At 46.8% G+C, this 20,621-nt stretch overlaps 1 protein-coding gene across 1 annotated transcript in view; it reads right to left on the bottom strand.

Moving 5' to 3' along the window:
- Positions 1-752: 752 nt before the first annotated feature.
- Positions 753-20,621, bottom strand: part of LOC135520265 (tyrosine-protein phosphatase non-receptor type 23-like) — a 27,806-nt gene continuing 7,937 nt past the window's right edge. The window contains 24 exon segments of the mRNA XM_064945679.1: positions 753-1,920; positions 2,591-2,707; positions 2,894-3,003; positions 3,006-3,031; positions 3,155-3,259; positions 3,356-3,540; positions 5,291-6,807; positions 6,810-7,822; positions 8,074-8,225; positions 8,500-8,654; positions 8,744-9,064; positions 9,161-9,306; positions 9,418-9,598; positions 9,686-9,765; positions 9,958-10,016; positions 10,160-10,216; positions 10,314-10,361; positions 10,461-10,592; positions 10,825-10,905; positions 11,055-11,186; positions 11,366-11,415; positions 11,531-11,607; positions 17,027-17,154; positions 17,269-17,343. Of these exon segments, the coding sequence (XP_064801751.1) occupies positions 1,333-1,920; positions 2,591-2,707; positions 2,894-3,003; positions 3,006-3,031; positions 3,155-3,259; positions 3,356-3,540; positions 5,291-6,807; positions 6,810-7,822; positions 8,074-8,225; positions 8,500-8,654; positions 8,744-9,064; positions 9,161-9,306; positions 9,418-9,598; positions 9,686-9,765; positions 9,958-10,016; positions 10,160-10,216; positions 10,314-10,361; positions 10,461-10,592; positions 10,825-10,905; positions 11,055-11,186; positions 11,366-11,415; positions 11,531-11,607; positions 17,027-17,154; positions 17,269-17,343 (5,535 nt within the window). The 3' untranslated portion in view covers positions 753-1,332.

The raw sequence follows: 20,621 nt of genomic DNA, 5'->3' as shown, positions 1-20,621 counted from the left end.
CAAACATGGTGGTGGCAGCATTATGGTTTGGGCCTGCCTTTCTTCAGCAGGGACAGGGAAGATGGTTAAAATTGATGGGAAGATGGATGGAGCCAAATACAGGACCATTCTGGAAGAATGGAAGAACCTGATGGAGTCTGCAAAAGACCTGAGTCTGGGACGGAGATTTGTCTTCCAACAAGACAATGATCCAAAACATAAAGCAAAATCTACAATGGAATGGTTCAAAAATAAACATATCCAGGTGTTAGAATGGACAAGTCAAAGTCCAGACCTGAATCCAATCGAGAATCTGTGGAAAGAACTGAAAACTGCTGTTCACAAATGCTCTCCATCCAACCTCACTGAGCTCGAGCTGTTTTGCAAGGAGGAATGGGAAAAAATTTCAGTCTCTCGATGTGCAAAACTGATAGAGACATACCCCAAGCGACTTACAGCTGTAATCGCAGCAAAAGGTGGCGCTACAAACTATTAACTTAAGGGGGCTGAATAATTTTGCACGCCCAATTTTTCAGTTTTTGATTTGTTAAAAAAGTTTGAAATATCCAATAAATGTCGTTCCACTTCATGATTGTGTCCCACTTGTTGTTGATTCTTCACAAAAAAATACAGTTTTATATCTTTATGTTTGAAGCCTGAAATGTGGCAAAAGGTCGCAAAGTTCAAGGGGGCCGAATACTTTCGCAAGGCACTGTATCTTATGGAATGTTTGGGTATCCACGGTTGGTGTCTTTTAAATACAGTAGTCAAAACCATGCTAACCTAAATTTATTCAAGATATATTTACAGTGTTAATGAAAGACAAGAGAAAAAATATTGTTAAGATGTGCTGATTCTGCTCTATGTATGCGGTTAACATAACGAGAGCCTGCGTCTGCAAGCTCCTCCCCCACCCTTTGGCAATCCTATCAGTCACTATCATCTGAGTCCACGCCAACCCCTTGCCCAGAGCGACCAGCTGTAAGAGGGAACCATAGACACTGCTGCTAGGAGTGCATGCTGGGATGCTGAGTGGCCAGCTCTGAAGCAGCGAGTGAAGAACAGACCCATCTGGTACAGGTAGAAAGACAGGGAAAGAAAAGACAAGTGCAGTGATTCGGTCCCAGAAGCACAGCCAGGCCACTAGTGACGGAATGTAGGACCCCTGAAGTGTCCCTAAAGCGTTCAAAACCAGGTTCAAACCAGCCCCTACCACTAATAACTTCTAGTTGTGAATCTTGGAGTTTACACCATTCCAGTCATTTTGGTTCATTAGCAGAGAATCAAGAAGAACTAGTACTAAAGGCTACAGGTCAGTTTGACACAGCTATGAAGTGAGTGCGAGGCTGTGTTTCAGTTCTTGTTGAGGCTCCAGAGGGGGTCGAGGTTGCTCAGGGGGTCATTTCCCTCCTCCTCGCGGGGCCCCTGATGGAGGCCCTGGCCCTCGGCAGGCTGCAGGAAGCTCTGCTTAGTGACACGGTGCTTCCCCTTGCACCCACCACCCTCCATGGAGAAGGCCTCGGCCGTCAGAGAGGCCAGCAGCTCCAGAGAGTTCAGGGCTGGATCAGGGGTCACCTGGTTATTGGCTGTGGGGGGCGAGGAAGGGGCGGTGGTATCCACACCATTGGGTGGTGGGGACTGAACCTCCTCTGGGGAGGAGAGTGGGGGACTGAGGGAGGAGGGTTGGGTTCCGCTGGGAGAGAGGTCCCGGGCGGGGGTGGCGGCTGGCTCTAGCTCTCTATCCAAGGGCAGGCCGGTGGGGGGGGTGAAGGGTTGGTCCTCTAGGCCAGAGGGGGCACCAATGTCAGGGACAGGGTCCATGGCTGGGTCAGTGGCACTGGGGGGCCGGATGCTGAGTTTGGCGATGGTGGCCTGAATGGAGCTGATGGTCATGTCACCTCCCAGAACGATGTCCTGTTGGGACTCCTGGCGAGAGTAAGGCTACAGGGAGAAGACAACCAGACAATATTTAAACAGGAGGGAGCAGTAAAGCAGCAGTGTAGCACAGAAGGGTTGGTTGTTATGCAACAAAACCAACACATGCAAAACAGATGTGGTTGGCTTAGATTGTTGACAACATGTAAACTATATTTAGTCTCCAATGTTTATTGAAAACAAAATGTGCACAATGAACACTTGTCTCATACATCATTACAGTTGTTGATTAGCTAGCTAGCAAATGTTTTGCCATATTAACATGAAATCAGTCAAAACACGACATGGTATCAATATACCATGTCCATGATAAATATACCATGTCCATGATAAATATACCATGATAAAACTAGCTGACACGAGTTACGATTCCCCACATGGCAGTTTCTTGTCATTGTTGGTAGCTATCTTGCCATCTAGAATCACAACAACCCATGGAATTCTTGTGAGCCTGGTTTTCGTGACGTTGTCAGCTAACCCATCTATAGGGCCTCTCAATTTTAGCTTACATCGAGTACCACCAAAATCTAAGAAAATACAAAATAGTTTTTCGACTCACTTTTCAACCATATTTACGACCTCAATCACCACTACTCACTTAACTATTCAAGTGTCTGAGACCCTAAAGCCAGAATGGCAAAAGGATGAAAAACTGTCTCAGTGAGACTGGGCTCACCTTGGTGGCAGCAGTGATGGGTGTCTTGCTGCAGGGGGCGGTCGGGAGGTAGCCGTGTCTCTGGAGGACCTGCTCAGCGTGTTTCAGCACCGCCTCGTAACAGAACTTCAGGTGCAGCTGCGGACAGACACCAGAGAGAGGAGACACTTTGAAGAGCCATCACACCAACAAACAACATTGACTCAATGCACTGGGAAAGTGACATGAGCTTTTACTAGAGAACTTGCCTATGTGACATCACTCTTATGAAACTGCACATTTAACACCTTGTAAAGCAGGAGCTTGTTAGGTGTGTGTTCTTACTTTCTCCTGCAGCATGTTCTTCCTCTGCTGCCTCATCTTCTGGACCAGTCGAGGTAAGTCAGGGATGCTGTTCCCTGCCTCCAGCTCCTGTACCGCTGCATACAGCAAACAAAGGCGCCGGTACGCCCCACGCCAGAGCTGAGGTCACGGAGAGAGACCGGTTAGTGTCAATACTCACAACACACACATGTACACACACACACTTGGTTTTGATTAATCATCATGTTTGGTGACAGTAATAACATAGAATGTGTGTGTTACCTGCAGTGCACAACAATAGGTGTGTGTAAGGGCCTCTGGTGCAGGTAGTATCCATGAACCTCCTGGATGAAGCAGATTAGATTGCTCTTGCTCTCAGGAAGACCCCTGTGGGGGGGAGAAAGAGAAATGGTATTCGTTAGCCAGATATGAATTTCCATGCATACAGTGAATGGTTATTCAGTTGTTACCGTGTGGACTCACAGCTCAGGCCAGGAGGTGAACTGTAGGTGTATGACGGTGCGTTTGAGGCTCTGGTCACGGTATTGCAGGCCAATCATTCGCTCCACATGGGTGGGCGTGGTCTTCTGCGTAGTCAGGGTGACTGTGATTGGTCCCTGAGCAAGCTGCTGGCCGCGTTCTGTCGGGAAATAGCACAAAACCTTTCCCTACGGAAACACAGTAAAGAAACGACTAGGAGATGGGGTTCTCTCAATAAATTACAATGTGTCAATCAAAATATGGACTGATAACTTCAAATTAAATAAGAAATGTGTTTTCACAGACGTTTCTGTCAATAGTCTGAAAGTAAATAAACCATCTAATCAAAGTTCTGCCTTGTCCAATTCCTTACCTTCAGTGGGGCAAAAAAGTATTTAGTCAGCCACCAATTGTGCAAGTTCTCCCACTTAAAAAGATGAGAGAGGCCTGTAATTTTCATCATAGGTACACTTCAACTATGACAGACAAAATGAGAAGAAAAAAAAATCCAGAAAATCACATTGTAGGATTTTTAATTGTAAAATAAGTATTTGGTCAATAACAAAAGTTTCTCAATACTTTGTTATATACCCTTTGTTGGCAATGACAGTCTTCACAAGGTTTTCACACACTGTTGCTGGTATTTTGGCCCATTCCTCCATGCAGATCTCCTCTAGAGAAGTGATGTTTTGGGGATGTTGCTTGGCAACACAGACTTTCAACTCCCTAAAAAGATTTTTGATGGGGTTGAGATCTGGAGACTGGCTAGGCCACTGCAGGACCTTGAAATGCTTCTTACGAAGCCACTCCTTCCTTGCCCGGGATCATTGTCATGCTGAAAGACCCAGCCAAGTTTCATCTTCAATGCCCTTGCTGATGGAAGGAGGTTCACTCAAAATCTCACGATACATGGCCCCATTCATTCTTTCCTTTACACGGATCAGTTGTCCTGGTCCCTTTGCAGAAAAACAGCCCCATAGCCTGATGTTTCCACCCCCATGCTTCACAGTCGGTATGGTGTTCTTTGGATGCAACTCAGCATTCTTTGTCCTCCAAACACGGCAAGTTGAGTTTTTACCAAAAAGTTATATTTTGGTTTCATCTGACCATATGACATTCTCCCAATCTTCTTCTGGATCATCCAAATGCTCTCTAGCAAACTTCAGACGGGCCTGGACATGTACTGGCTTAAGCAGGGGGACACGTCTGGCACTGCAGGATTTGAGTCCCTGGCGGCGTAGTGTGTTACTGATGGTAGGCTTTATTACTTTGGTCCCAGCTCTCTGCAGGTCATTCACTAGGTCCCCCCGTGTGGTTCTGGGATTTTTGCTCACCGTCCTTCTGATCATTTTGACCGCACGGATTGAGATCTTGCGTGGAGCCCCAGATCGAGGGAGATTATCTTGTATGGTCTTGTATGTCTTCCATTAACTAATAATTGCTCCCACAGTTGATTTCTTCAAACCAAGCTGCTTACCTATTGCAGATTCAGTCTTCTCAGCCTGGTGCAGGTCTACAATTTTGTTTCTGGTGTCCTTTGACAGCTCTTTGGTCTTGGCCATAGTGGAGTTTGGAGTGTGACTGTTTGAGGTTGTGGACAGGTGTCTTTTATACTGATAACAAGTTCAAACAGGTTCCATTAATACAGGTAAAGAGTGGAGGACAGAGGAGCCTCTTAAAGAAGAAGTTACAGGTCTGTGAGAGCCAGAAATCTTGCTTGTTTGTAGGTGACCAAATACTTATTTTCCACCATAATTTGCAAATAAATTCATAAAAAATCCTCTCTTATCTTTTTAAGTGGGAGAACTTGCACAATTGGTGGCTGACTAAATACTTTTTTTCTGTACCTTTTATTCCTTCTTGGGTAAAAACCAAACAAGCCTTTATACGCGACCCCTAGAATGGGCCATTCCTTCTCCCCTGAGTGTGTGTTCATACCTTATCTAACTCCTGCTCTGAGACCAGCATGACCACCAGTGAAACCTTCTGCTCCCACACCATGAGCCAGAAGTCGGCGGCCGTGCCCGACAGCGGCGCCTGCGTGGCGATGAGGCGCGGGCAGTAGGGCGACAGCTCCTCCACAAAGCTGCCGTTGATGTAGTCGTCCTTGCCAGAGCGCAGCAGCACGCGGTTACAGTCGTAGGGCATCACGTCCTGGTGACGGTTCTTCATGGTGTAGCAGCGGGCGATGGCGATGGACAGCTGCCTGGCGTCCCTCTCCTGCCCCTCCTGGAGCTCCTTCCATTGGGCATCCAGCGGCGACAGGCCACCTTCGTCCACCGACGGGCGCTCAAGAGACTCCACGGCCAACCGGAAGCGTTCGAGTTCGCCGCAGAGGCGGGCTACGCGTTCGGGGGCTTGGTACGGGTCACCCTGGATCAGCCGGACACCCTGGGAGCTCTTCTTGCGGCGCTCCCCGTCCTGAGGGTCAGCCTTGGTGGGTTGGAGGACGTTGGCGGGGGCTTTGGGGCCACCGGGCTGGTTCTCTGGGCTGGAGGAGAGCAGGTCGTCTGTGATGGAGTTCTGGTGCGGGAAGAGGGAGGTGGAGGGGGATAAGGAGGAAGGGAGAGAGGGTGGACCGCCAGGGGTGGGGGCCGGGGAGGGCCTCTGAGGAGCCAGGCCTAGGGAAGAGGGGCCCGGGGAGGGAGAAGGGGAAGGGGAGGGTGAGGGAAGGATGACGTTAGGTGGGAGGGCCACTGGAGGAGCTCCAGCAGTTGGTGGAATCATGTGCTGGGGAGGGGGCCGAGGTTGGCCCATAGAGGTGGGCTGTGGTGGGACTCCAGGAGAGCCGTTCACACCTGGAGGAGTAGGGTACATGGTGGGGGTCATGGGGGCTACAGGCTGGGGAGCCTGGGACTGTTGGGGGGGTGATTGAGGCATTATAGGAGGCTGGTAGCCCTGTGGTAACTGGGGCTGGTAGACATGTTGGGGGGGTTGACCAGGGTGGGGCATCTGGGGCCCTTGAGGTGGGAGGGGGCCCCTGGGCAGGTAAGCCTGAGGGAGGTGGACATGTTGGGGCTGGGAAGCAGGGGGCATGGGCTGGTGCAGGCCAGGGGGCATGGGCTGGCTGGTGGGGGGCAGGTAAGCCTGGGAAACTGGGGGCATTGGCTGGCTGTTAGGGGGTATCTGCTGATGAGGGCCAGGGTGCATTTGTGGATGCGGGTGCATTTGCTGGGCGTTGGGATGCATTTGTTGTTGTTGGGGAGGTAGCATCTGCTGATGAGGGTGCAGGGGCATCTGTTGGTTGGCAGGTTGCATGTATGGTTGGGAGACAGGGGGCATGGGCTGGGAAGTGGTGGGCATCTGTGGGTGAGGGCCCCTTGGGATCATGTGTGGGGGCTGTTGGGGCAGGTAGCCCTGCTGAGGGTGTTGAGGCTGATAGCCCTGTGGTAACTGGGGCTGGTAGCCATGCTGGGATTGTGGCTGGGGCTGACCAGGATATGGCTGCTGATACTGGGGGGCATGGATGGCCGGGGCTGGTGCTGGGGGGGGATGTACTGTGGGTAACCCTGCTGTGCCTGGGGAGGGGGTCGGGGCCCGGGCATAGCCCTGGGGGCAGACTGGTAGCCAGGGGGCAGCTGCCCAGGAGGGTGTTGGTACTGATGCTGTGGATGTTGGTGTGGCACCTGGCTGGGCGCTTGCATGGGCACCCCAGGCTGGGTCATGTACTGTGGGTACACACCCATCTGTGGGGGAACAGCGTAGCCTGCAGAGACAGTAGGTGGTACAGGGTGGCGTGGGGCTGAGTTATAACTGGGGATGGGGGTCTGGATACTATCCACTGTAGTAGTGGAGGGACGGAAAGGGGCACGGGCAAGCCCGACTCCCCCAGTTTGGGGGGCTTGCGGCTGGGGAGGACCATAGCCAGAAACAGGGGTCTGCTGAGGGGGTAGCTGAGTGAAGGGTCCGCGAGGGAAACGCTGGGCGGGGAGTGGGGCGGGGAGTGGGCCGGGGAACTGGGGCGGGCGATGGTTTGGTGGGAACTGAGGGGTAGAGAGCGGTGGCCCAGGCGCCCCTGGCCAGGGTAATGAAGCATTGCCACCCAGGTTGGCACTAGGAAGGAAAGCCTCAGTTCCCGGGCGAATGGCAGAGTGCAGGGAGGGGTGGTCGGGGGGAAGACTACGGAGCTCGTCAGGCAGGTCTCCTCCCAGGCTCAGTATAGCAGCGTTGATCTGGGCTAGCTCGGCATCCTCCAAACTAGAACAGGCAGAGTCCAAGTCAGAGCCCCCCTTGGACCCTAGGGACGGTTTGGCTGCAGTGGGCCGAGAAGGGGGATTCTTCTGGGTCTCCCTGTCCAGCACGGCCTTCCTCTCCTCCTCCCTGGCCTGACACAGAGTCTTAGCTCTCTCCAGCAGGCGGGAGGACTTGGTCTCCAGGTCCTCGTAGAACTCCTTCCCCTCCTGGGACTTCTTCATCAGGTCCCCGTAAGCCTCGTAGGACGCCACCAGGGTCTGCACCGTGCCGTTCCACCTGAGAGTTGGAGCGAGAGAAAGGAAGGAGAAGAGGAAGAGAAAGGGAGAGGTGAGAACTTCTTCAGTAACAATGACATGAGGCTAGTGCTTTATGTATCTAGTGTTTTCAGTGGACCTGCTCTGATTTGTTTCTGTGTTCTGATTCCCTATATTGGCCCCTTCCCTATGACCTTGGACTGGAACAGTGTCAAAGTTCTTTGACCAATAGTGCTGGTGTCCCACTAAAACTCTTCCCAAGCCCTTGCTCACTTGTGTTCCGTCTCGGCGAGGCCCTTGCGGACCGAGGCGTATTGCACGTTGGCTTCCGTCAGAGCCTTGAGGATGTTCTCCTGGGCAGACAGGTTCTGGTCGATGTACACCTTCACCTGTTCATACTTCTTCAACTGCTCCTCAAACAACCTCTATAGGGAGAGAAGGAGGGAGAGAGGGAGAGAGGGAGGTGGAGAGAGGGAGGGAGGTGGAGAGAGGGAGGGAGGTGGAGAGAGGGAGGGAGGTGGAGAGAGGGAGGGAGGTGGGGAGAGGGAGGGAGGTGAAGGGAGGGGGAGGGAGAGCGAGAGAGGGAGGGGGAGAGAGAGGGAGGAGAGAGAGAGGCAAATGTTACATATATAGTGTGTTAAGAGGCATGCGTTAGTCTAGAATGTCATGAAGACCAAACCCACACACAATGTCCTGTACCTTCATGTCAGTGCGCTCGGTAGTGACCAGGGAGGAAGTGATGTCGTCCTGCTGGATGAGGTCACGCAGCTGTTTCTCTAGGGTGCTCCTCTGGTCCCTCATCTCCTGCACCTTACCCAGGATCCTCTTCATGCACTGCAGCCCCGCCACCTCCTCTGTAGGAACACACACACACATATATATTTAGAAACACACTCCAGATGACACCACAAACACCATAACTCTTCCACTTTCCTATACCCACCCTGGTTGAGTTGTGGCCTCGGCAGGGCGTCTCTCAGGGCATCCAGTGGTCCCCCCAGCAGCCTCAGGTTACTGATATGCAGGTTCATGGCTCTGTGCAGCTCTGTGTTGGTGAAGCTGGCCTTCTCATGGGCCTCCATGTACTTCTCCAGGTCCCTGCGGATCTCAGCCAGGGTCTGGGCATGTGCCTGGGGGTGCAGCTCCGCCGTGGGGCCTCCTCCTGCCGCCTCTTGCAGCGCCCGCACCCCGGCCTCGTCCTCCTCCAGCACGTCCCGGATCTCCCTCAGAGATGCCTCCACGTCCGTGAACACACCAGACAGGACTGACGGAGAGAGACATAGGGATAGTATAGAAAGGCTGTGACCATATGTGTGTGTGACATGTGTGTGTATGTGTGTGTCCCAGGCCAACCACTCACCCTGCATGGACTGAATGAGGCTCTTGACGGTGTCTGGTCTGACACTGAGCGCAGCACACTTCTCCATAAGTACAGGGGGGATGTGACTGTACATGTCCAGGTTATCTACAGAGTCTGGCTCCAGACCCAGAGAGTCCATAAACTGCCTGTAAACCCAGAGCTCGATCAGTAACCACACAAAGTCACTATATTAAATCGTAAAAGGCGTCCCTAGATGACACAAATACACACACAGCCCCTCCGACTCTCCTACTCACTCTAGAGTCTCATTCCTGCTGTCTATCTTGGCCATGATGTCCCGTAGCAACTTGGCCTGCTCTTCACTGTAGAGAGAGGAGGCCTCGTGGGCAGCCATGGGCACCAGCTTGGCAAACAGGTCTGGTCCTGTGACACTGGGATCAGTTGGGTTCACGGGCAAGGCCTTCACCAAGGGGGCACCTAGAGAGGACATGATGAAAATATAGTATATGAAATGCAGGAGAGGTTGTGTGTGAGGATAGGTCATAGGTCAGGGTTCAATGTTACCTTTGACGGAAGCAAGAGTCTCCAACAAGGGGACAGTCTCATGGTAAATGAAGTCATTGTCTTTCTTGGCAGAGTTGAACCTACAAGGGACAGGGGATAAGGAATAGCAAAATAAAACAGGAGAGGAAGGATCAGAGAGAAACACTTCAGCAAGAGTGCCACTGTTTGAGTGACAGAGTGTGTGTGACTGTCTACCTATCTCAAAGGGTAAAGATTGTACCAACCTACCCACTATCATAAGTGAATATACAGTAGGGAATAGAGCTGCTTACTTTCCCCCTATCACGTCCATGGTGAACTTCAAGGCCTCCTGCACACTGTCCGGCTGACCCTGTTCAAACAGAGAGATTGAGGGGAAGGAGCATAAAGACAGTTACTTTGTTATTGTAAGCTTGATAACAGATTGAAAAGAAACCATTTCAGAAGGCCAAGTTGAAAAGGTTACACACAGAGTCAATTGGAAGGTGACTGTACCTTGGCCAACTTGATGGCTTCACTGAGTTTGTCTAATGAGCTCTGCAGGTAAGCCAGCTGTTAAAAACACGGAGAGACATTGGTATGTAGAGGAATGGAGGTATGCAGAGGAATATACACGGGGGGAGTAGGGATAGTCAAGAAGGTGACATACCCGCTCTCCATATTTCTGTTGTTCCTCAGCCTGCTTCCCCATATGCAGCTGAAAAGAAATATGTTATTCAATAACAGAGTATCCGTTAACCAAATTGAGAACACATTCGCAATAAACTCACAACTCACTGTCCTGTCTCAAACTCACATGGGCGATGGAAGCAAAGTAGGAGATCTTCATTTGCACCAGTTTCTTCCAGTCCTTCTGGATTTTACCCAGCATGGAAGCCGTGTCAGAGTTCTCCAGAGCCCTGCATGCCTCCTTATAGTAGTCCACCACCTGCACCAGGCCAACAACAGAACAGTCGCACACCTGGGTCGTATTCATTTGGGCACACCGTAGCAAATCATTTTGCAACAGAAAACAATTAGCATTTTCTTATTGGACAAGTTCAGTTAGTCCCTCCCCGTTTGATTCCCATTGAGAACGATCCTGCTCTACGGCAACTGAGGTCTAGAGGGTGTTATCGTGCCCTGCTACTACGTCATGTGTTGAGAGTAGAGAGATTTACCTGAGCACTGATGCGGGCTACAAGGAAACTCTTCCTGTTGTCCAGCATGGACTTCTCCAGGAGACACTCTTGAGCCTGACCCTGAATGGAGACAAATAACCACGAAGTAAGTAAGTGAGTGAGTGAGTGAGTGAGTGTGTGTGTGAGTGTGTGTGTGAGTGAGTGAGTGAGTGAGTGAGTGAGTGAGTGAGTGAGTGAGTGCGAGAACACGTGCGGTGTGCAATAGTTACCAGCATGAGATTGATGTTGAGGTTAAGGATCTGGTGACTCATGTCCACGCTGAAGTTGTGGCTGAAGTGGTCCCTCAGGTAGGAGAAGGCTCCCGCGGAGCACTGGAAGTGTGTACATGACACCTTCATCCCCTAGGGGGAGAGAGAAAGGGGAAGGGAGACAGAAGGGAGTGAGGATGGAAGCGAGAGAAATAGACAAAGGGACATATTGAGTTTCAGAAAGAGAGGGGCAACACAATGGATGTCAGTGTGAGATGACATGGAGAGAGAGGTTAACGTGGTAGAGATAGACGGCCATTGCTTCTGCCCACCTCTTCGGATACCCTGTTATCCATGGCTCCCAACATGGAGTGGAGAGCACCTACAGAGAAGACAACATTATGACAATCAGGACATAGCTGTTTAACGCATGGTTTTGCCCTCAGTGCTGATCTAAGGTCAGTTTTACACTACACAATTCAAATGGTTCAACTCACCCAGGTTGTAGAGGATGCAGGCTTGCTCATAGCTGATGTCATCATGAGTGACTGTTTTTCCAGAAAATATTTCTGTCCTGGTAAGAGAGAATGAAATTGTTGACACACTGTTTTGCATAAATGAGGGTGTGGTGTGTGTCTAAAGTTGAAGTCGGAAATGTATATACACGTTTGCCAAATACATTTCAACTTTTTTTGTATTTTTATTTTTACAATTCCTGACATTTAATCTTAGTAAAAATTTGACTTGGGTCAAACGTTTCAGGTAGCCTTCCACAAGCTTCCCACAATAAGTTGGGTGAAGTTTGACCCATTCCTCCTGGCAGAGCTGGTGTATGAGTCAGGTTTGTAGGCCTCCTTGCTCGCACACGCTTTTTCAGTTCTGCCCACAAATTTTCTATAGGATTGAGGTCAAGGCTTTGTGATGGCCACACCTTGACTTTGTTGTCCTTAAGCCATTTTGCCACAACTTTGGAAGTATGCTTGGGGTCATTGTCCATTTGGAAGACCCATTTGCAACCAAGCTTTAACTTTCTGACCGATGTCTTGAGATGTTGCTTCAGTATATCCACATAATTTTCCTGTCTCATGATGCCATCTATTTTGTGAAGTGCACCAGTCCCTCCTGCAGCACAGCACCCCCACAACACCCCCACAACATGAGTTTTAATGACTCCAACCTAAGTATATGTAAACTTCCGACTTCAACTGTACCTGTCTGTTTTTGTATGTATTATGGATCCCCATTAGTTCCTGCCAAGGCAGCAGCTTTTCTTCCTGGGGTACAGCAACATTAAGGCAGTTGTATACCATTTTAAAAACATTACAATACATTTCACAACATATTTTTACTATCTACTAAGTGTGTTCCTTCAGGCCACTACTCTACTACCACATATTTACATATCTAAGTGTGTGTCTGTCTGTGCCTATGTGTGTCTCTTCACATTCCCGGCTGTTCCATAAGGTGTATTTTAAATCAGATTTTACTGCTTGCATGAGTTATTTGATGTGGAATAGAGTTCAATGTAGCCATGGCTCTATGCAGTACTGTGCACCTCCCATAATCTGTTCTGGACTTTTTATTTATTTATTTATTTAACTAGGCAAGTCAGTTAAGAACAAATTCTTATTTTCAATGACGGCCTAGGAACAGTGGGTTAACTGCCTGTTCAGGGGCAGAACGACAGATTTGTACCTTGTCAGCTCGGGGGTCTGAACTTGCAACCTTCCGGTTACTAGTCCAACACTCTAACCGCTAGGCTACCCTGCCGCCCCGGCTTGGGGACTGTGAAGAGACCTCAGGTAGCATCTTGTGGGGTATGCATGGGTGTCCAAGCTGTGTGCTAATAGTTTGGTGCATTCAACATGTCAATGCCTCTCGCAAACACAAGTAGTGATGAAGTCAATCTGTCCTCTATTTTGAGCCAGGTGAGACTGACATGCATATTATTAATGTTAACTCTCCGTGTACATTTACGAGCCAGCCGTGCTGCCTTGTTCTGGGCCAAATGTAATTTTCCTAAGTCCCTCTTTGTAGCACCTAACCAGACGACTGGACAATCGTCTAGGGCCTGTAGGACCTGCCTTGATGATAGCATTGTTGAGAAAGCTGAGCAGCGCTTTATTATGGACAGACCTCTCCCCATCTTAGTTACTGTTGGGTCAAAATGTTTTGACCATGACAGTTTACAATCCAAGGATACTCCAAGAAGCTTAGTCTCCTCAACTTGCTCAATTTCGACATTATTAATTAGTTGAGGTTAAGGGTTAAGTGAATGATTTGTCCCAATTGCAATGCTTTTAGTTTTTGAAATATTTAGGACTAACTGCTTTCTTGCCACCCATTCTGAAACTGACTGCAGCTCTGTGTTAAACGCTGCAGTGATTTCACTTGCTGTGGTTGCTGACGTGTAGAGTGTTGAGTCATCAGCATACATAGACAAACAGGCTTGACTCAGAGCCAGCGGCAGGTCATTAGTAAAGATTGAATAGTAAGGGGCCTGTGTTCTGTTATACAGGTAACTCTCGATCCACAATATAGCAGGGGATGTAAGGCCATAACACCAATGCTCCATCTAAGCTGCGCGCGTGTAGCCCCGGAACTGCCACGCAGAAATATCAGCCCACAGAGAGAAGCACGAGAGCAGCGGCCACCAACCGGTCAATCTCCAAGACATTGCTAGTCGATTGCCAAACATTTCTGTAAAAAACCCAACGATAAAGCCTTGTGTTCCTATTTTTTCATTTTAGTCTTGGGCTGTTGGCGGTAGGTGCACTCGATTCAGCTGCCCTGCGACCCGGGTAGGTGAGCTGTTGCCATTCTGAACCATTGCATGTGTCTGAAAGTAAAATCTGCCTTTCCTACGGACCCAGAAAGCAAATGAAGTGCACTATAGACCTACCGCTGGCCAATCAGATGGCTCAGATGACCGTGTCTGCAGTAACGTAGCACGGCATAAAAGAAAGCCACAGAAAGTTGATACCGTGACATTTCTAAACATTTAAAACTATGAGTAGAGAGAGACTGTCAGCGAATACAGCAAAGAAGATGCTGTTTTATGACTGAGTTTAAGTTCTTACTCAGCACTGTCAACACTTTGTATTCAACACTTTCATAAGCCATAAAATGCGCGTTGTTCCTATTTCCATTCAGATCTACAACAAGAACTGCAGCAGTAATGAATGAGTAGGAAAATGTATCTATAGGCTTGTGTTGTTGTTATTATTAGCGTCTTTGGTCTTTTTTCATTTCGAGGAATATTTAACTTTCTCTGTTCGACAGGACTTTGTGCATGATGCAGAAATAATGCGGTGCGAGTCGAGTTTCGCCAGCTGGAAGATGGTGTCCCTTTTTGGTCAGTGTCAGTGGAGGAAAGGGAGAGTGGAGGGATGTTGAGAGGCGGACCCTCAGTCTGCTGCTCTCTCCCTCCGCTGAGACTCACCATCAGATGCAGGCACCATCAGCCTCCCCCAAAAATGTTTACATTTATTTTTTATTACCTGAACAACAATGCATTGGCAGGGCAATTCAAGCAAAGTCAATATGCAGTGATAATGTATTGGGCCTATAACTTACTGCACAAACCTCATTACTACAGAACTGTTATTGATTGTTGCATAGGCTTACATTTTTTTAAAGTCATGTTTAAAGAAAAATCTGAGTAGTAGATCTCGGCTTGCATTTTGACTCAGTGATCTTGACTCAGACAAGGTTGGTGACCACTGTTCTTGAGTTTTCCCTATCAACGTTTCCATTTACCGTGGACCGTGGAAATTGTGATCGAATCAATGCAATATTACCGAAACAAAACAAACTATGCAAGAGATTTTGTTGTAGGCAGAAAGCATCAGAGTATGATTCTATTGCATTCCCACGCACTACTCAGCCCGTACTCTACACAGACCGGTGCGGTATAACCAATCAGAGCTGAAGTAGACCTATATGCAAATAGATCATTGCCATATATGGTATGTGCCATTTACTTTGAACTGGACTGTGTTAGCAGCATGAGCGGTCGTGAGTAGATGCTCTTCATTTGAGGTCAAAGTAAGAGCTGCTGTAGCCACGTGTGCACATTTTGTTCATATCCTTTGCTAGTTAGTGAGTTATTAGCCCAGTTATAGATCATTTGTAGTCAGCAATAGGGGAGTGATTGCTTCCTACAAGAGCACAAAACATATACATTTCTAGACATCTTTGAAAAGCGAGTCAGGTGAAGAGCTTTTTTTATATCTTAAAGGGGCAGTGTTGTATTTTGAGACAGGCTTGAATAACCTAAGTAGCCAATAGACAGAGGGTAGAATAATTTGTCTGATTCTCTGTAATAATGGTATGGGAATAATAATGTATTTTGTAAAGTGGTTTCTTGCATCAAACAAGTGGATAAACAGGTTAATGTCAAGCCCTGCACTTTTTTTCAAAAGTCTCATGGAATGTAAGCCTACATTGAGCACCACACATTGGCTGCTACATTAGGCTGAATGACAGAACAGCCGTTTCCATGTTAAAATGTTATGGGATGCATTTTCTCCATTGTTTTGATGCTAGGCTACTCTGGTTGGCCTACATTATGATCAAGTAGCCACAGTAGCCTACTTGGCCACTGTTAAAACTGTAACTTAAAGCGGGTACAACCTCAGTGTTCACAGTAAACGTGTGCTGAAAGTTGCACAGAGTTTTCACAACATTCAGGTTTACGTTAAGCAGACCTGAAATTTGCTCAGTGCCGGAAAAACACTGAGGGAACATTACATAACGCATACACTTTTCCAGCAGCAGATTATTACAGATAATGTCAAAAGTTGCACTGAAGACTAACAAAACAATCTGTTTATTACTTATTATTTTATTAGCCAATCATCAGTGATTTGTGTAAGTAGCGTACATGTTGAATGCCCGTCCCTATAAGCGTTTTGAAAATCTGCGGTTAATTTGTTTATCGTGAAATAGCATTGTATCTGGTCAAACACTATTTTGATCCAAAAGTTTACTAAGGGTTGGTAACAGGCTGATTGGTTGGCTGTTTTAGCCAGTAAAGGGTGCTTTGCTATTCTTGGGGAGCAGAATGACTTTTGCTTCCCTCCAGGTCTGGGGGAACACACTTTCCTGTAGGCTTAGATTGAAAAGATGGCAAACAGGAGTGGCAATATCGTCCCCTATTATCCCCAGTAATTTTCCATCCAAGTTGTCAGAACCAGGTGGCTTGTCATTGTTGATAGACAACAATATTTGTTTCACCTCTTCCACACTCACTTTACAGAATTTCATTATTTGGTCAGTTATGCATGGATGTGTAGGTTCAGAATTTTTTGTTGGCATGTCATGCCAAAGTTAGCTAATCTTGCCAATGAAAAAACAATTTAAGTAGTTGGCAATATCGGTGGGTTTTGTGATGATTGAGCCATCTGATTCAATGAAGGATGGAGCCGAGTTCGCCCAAAATGTAATGTAAAGTGATCCAAACCTTTTTACTATCATTCATCTTTGTTTCATAGTAACTGTTTTTCCAGAAAATATTTCTGTCCTGGTAAGAGATAATGAAATTGTCGACATACTGTATTACATACCTGAGGGTGTGGTGTATGTCTATGCGTATGGTAGGAAGAGCTTATGAAAGTGTGTGTGTGTGTGTGTGTTCGCTCACACTTTATTTGGATAGTCCAGATTGTCCATCTGTAGATGCTCTGTAGATCTGTTCATAAGCAAATGCTTGCTACGGTTACAGTTAGAGATGGTTCAGAATAAGGGTTAGGGTAAGAATTTAAAGTTAGGGTTAAGTTTAGGGTTAGGATAAGGGTTAATGTTAGGGTTAGTAGATAGTCCATCTGTAGCATCTACAGATGGACTATCCAAATAAAGTGTTACCTTGTGTTCTTCCGGTCTTTCCGTAGCTGTCTGTTGTAGAGTTTATGAAAGCCAGTGTGTGTATGATAAGGATCTCATGGGTAAGTGTGTAAAGATAGGGCTCCTATGTGTACTTTATTGCCTCATACCATGAGATGGGTACTGCTGCTTCCTGCCCAGGCCCCAGAGGCACACGGCTCTGGAGGTAGTGCAGCTGCCCAAAGTACTTCCTCAAAATGCTGCAGCCCTCAAAGTCCCGCGTCACATTCACCGCACCCTGCCACAAACACTTACTTATTATAGGATAGAAAGAAAGTATAGTATATGACCGACATAACAAATAAATCACAACATATGACATTTGCATAGCACGCTCAGTCCCAGTTCATACCTGTCTCAGTGTCTCCAGCTTCTTCAGCTGTTCATTATAGCTGTCTGGATTCTCCCCATAGTTCTTCAGGATGAACTGAAAGGACAGAGGGAAGCAGATAAGAGGGGCCATTGGGAGCACAGCAAATAACCTTTATTTAACCAATAAGGTCTATTCATTCAATCAGAAATAGATTTACAGTACCAGTCAAAAGTTTGGACAACTACGCATTCAAAGGTTTTTCTTTATTTTTTACATTGTAGAATAATAATGAAGACATCAAAAGTATGAAATAACACATATGGAATCATGTAGTAACCAAAAAAAGTGTTAAAACAAATCTAAATATATTTTATATTTGAAATTCTTCAAAGTAGCCACCCTTTGCCTTGATGACAGCGTTGTACACTCTTGGCATTCTCTCAACCAGCTTCATGAGGTAGTCACCTGGAATGCATATCAAATAACAGGTGTGTCTTGTCAAAAGTTCATTTGTGGAATTTCTTTCCTTCTTAATATGTTTGAGCCAATCAGTTGTGGTGACAAGGAGGTGGAATACAGAAGATAGCCCTATTTGGTAAAAGACCAAGTCCGTATTATGGCAAGAACAGCTAAAATAAGCAAAGAGAAACAACAGTCAATCATTACTTTAAGACATGAAGGTCAGTCAATACGGAACATCCAAGAACTTTGAAAGTTTCTTCAAGTGCAGTCGCAAAAACCATCAAGAGCTATGATGAAACTGGCTCTCATGAGGACCGCCACAGGAAAGGAAGATCCAAAGTTACCTCTGCTGCAGAGGATAAGTTCATTAGAGTTACCAGCCTCAGAAATTGCAGCCCAAATAAATGCTTCACAGAGTTCAAGTAACAGACACATCTCAACATCAACTGTTCAGAGGAGACAGCATGAATCAGGCCTTCGTAGTCAAATTGCCACAAAGAAACCACTATTAAAGGACACCAATAAGAAGAAGAGACTTGCTTGGGCCAAGAAACACGAGCAATAGACATTATACCGGTGGAAATCTGTCCTTTAGTCTGATGAGTCCAAATTTGAGATTTTTGGTTCCAACCATGGTCTTTGTGAGACGCAGAGTAGGCCTAGAGAGTTGATTAGAGGAAAATGTATGCCTACAAGAAGCACAACAAACTTCTTCTTGAACGGATGATCTCAGCATGTTTGGCTCCCACTGTGAAGCATGGAGGAGGTGGTGTTGAGGTGCTTTGATGGTGACACTGTCAGTGATTTATTTAGAATGCAAAGGTACACTTAACCAACATGGCTACCACAGCATTCTGCAGCGATACGCCATCTCATCTGGTTTGCGCTTAGTGTTTTTCAACAGGGCAATGAACCAAAACACACCTCCAGGCTGTATAAGGGCTATTTGATCAAGGAAAGTGATGAAGTGCTGCATCAGATGACCTGGCCTCCACAATCACCAGACCTCAACCCAATTGAGATGGTTTGGGATGAGTTCGACCGCAGAGTGAAGGACAAGCAGCCAACAAGTGCTCAGCATATGTGGGAACTCCTTCAAGACTGTTAGAAAAGCGTTCCAGGTGACTACCTCATGAAACTGGTCGAGAGAATGCCAAGTGTGCAAAGCTGTCATCAAGGCAAAGGGTGGCTACTTTGAAGAATCTAAAATATATTTAGATTTGTTTAACACTTGTTTGGTTACTACATGATTCCACATGTGTCATTTTATAGTTTTGATGTCTTCAGTATTATTCTACAATGTAGAAAATAATAAACATAAAGAAAAATCCTGGAATGAGTAGGTGTGTCCAAACTTTTGACTGGTATTGTAGATTGAGGAACTTTATTGTTCCAACACGAGAACATTCAATTAGGCCTAGAGAGTTGATTAGAGGAAAATGTAGGCCTATAAGAAGCACAGCAAACTGAATGGCCCTCACATTGTCAAAAGAATCCTGGGGAGAACCCTGCAGGCTTGTACATAAATATTTAGTTGTCCACATCGCTCGTGGCCTGAGAGAGTCCCTGGATTTGTGTAGGGTGGGTGGTGTATGACTATAGTGCATTCAGGCAATGGTGATTCTATGTTCACCCAGACACCATTCATATAGAAAACCTATAGTACATAGTACCTGCATAGATGGTTGATGGTTTTATTAGGCATAATTGTTGGATGATTCCAGAGTTTAAAGCATGTTTGTTCTACTGCAAGGGTCGGGGAAATTCTAAAAAACATTTTTTTTTCTGGTACCTTTTTGGCAACCAATTGACTATCAAATCAGTCAGACCATGTTAAACTGTTTTTTGCATCAACGTCTGAGATAAAAGGCTGTCCCACAGTTGCTGCCAATCATATTGGTTTTACAATAATAAAAGGTGGAACATACAGTGTGGGCATAGGCTACAACAGATCATTAGTGGAATTCACACAAGACACAACATCGCAACAGATAGAAAGACTATAGTAAGTTCATATTTGTCATTTGGATCAAAGGTTTCAGAGTGGAGATGAGGCCATTATCAGAAGGTGAGGACACACCACTTCACCTGACAAGACTGAATTCAAACATTACACTGTTGATTTTAAGTGCATTTTACATCAGCTGTACTTTTCACAGCATTTGTTGATAACGAAATCTGGAAACACTCTGGATACATTCAGTAACATAATAATAATGCATATTTGAGATTGATGCAATATAAAACAAAATCATTAAAAGGGTTTGAATGAGAGGTCAAACTGGTGTCTCCAAGTGGCCACACAACTCTCCAAAGTGTGCACAGTTCCTAAGTAACTTCAATATGCTGCCCTGCATCGCCACCATCTCATTGTTCCAGCGGGATCCAGCACAAGTTTAGCACTAACATTCATAATGAATCCATAATCCAAGCAATAAAAAAAAGACTAGGTCTGCACCTATTTGTGTGGACAAAGGAAATTAATCTAAATCTCCCAGACAATCAGTGTTTTATTTTTTGTTGGTCTTCGTTGGCCTAAAGCCGGAATTAATTCCAATCCACGTTAGATCTACGTTATAGCCAGAGGAGGCTGGTGGGAGGAGATATAGGAGGAAGGGCTCATTGTATTGGCTGAAATGGAATAGTGGAACGGAGTCCAATATGTGGTTTCCATATATTTTATGTGTTTGATACCGTTCCATTTATTCCATTACAGACATTACAATGAGCCTGTCCTCCTATAGCTCCTCCCACCAGCCTCCTCTCCTCTTATAGCACGCTGACATAAAGGTTATTCCCGATTGAACCAACATGCACAGCTTTACAGTGAATGAGATCTGGCGAACGTCTGGCAAAATGCCTTTAAAAGCCGCATTGTCAGCTTCCCAGCGCGCTGCTCTATGAATAGAATCCTGGCCTAAATCTAGTCT

The sequence above is a fragment of the Oncorhynchus masou genome, chromosome 29 (assembly GCF_036934945.1).
Source record: "Oncorhynchus masou masou isolate Uvic2021 chromosome 29, UVic_Omas_1.1, whole genome shotgun sequence".
Taxonomy (NCBI): Eukaryota; Metazoa; Chordata; class Actinopteri; order Salmoniformes; family Salmonidae; genus Oncorhynchus; species Oncorhynchus masou.
Note: the sequence above shows the minus strand (reverse complement) of the source record. Positions and strands in the feature narration are given on the sequence as shown.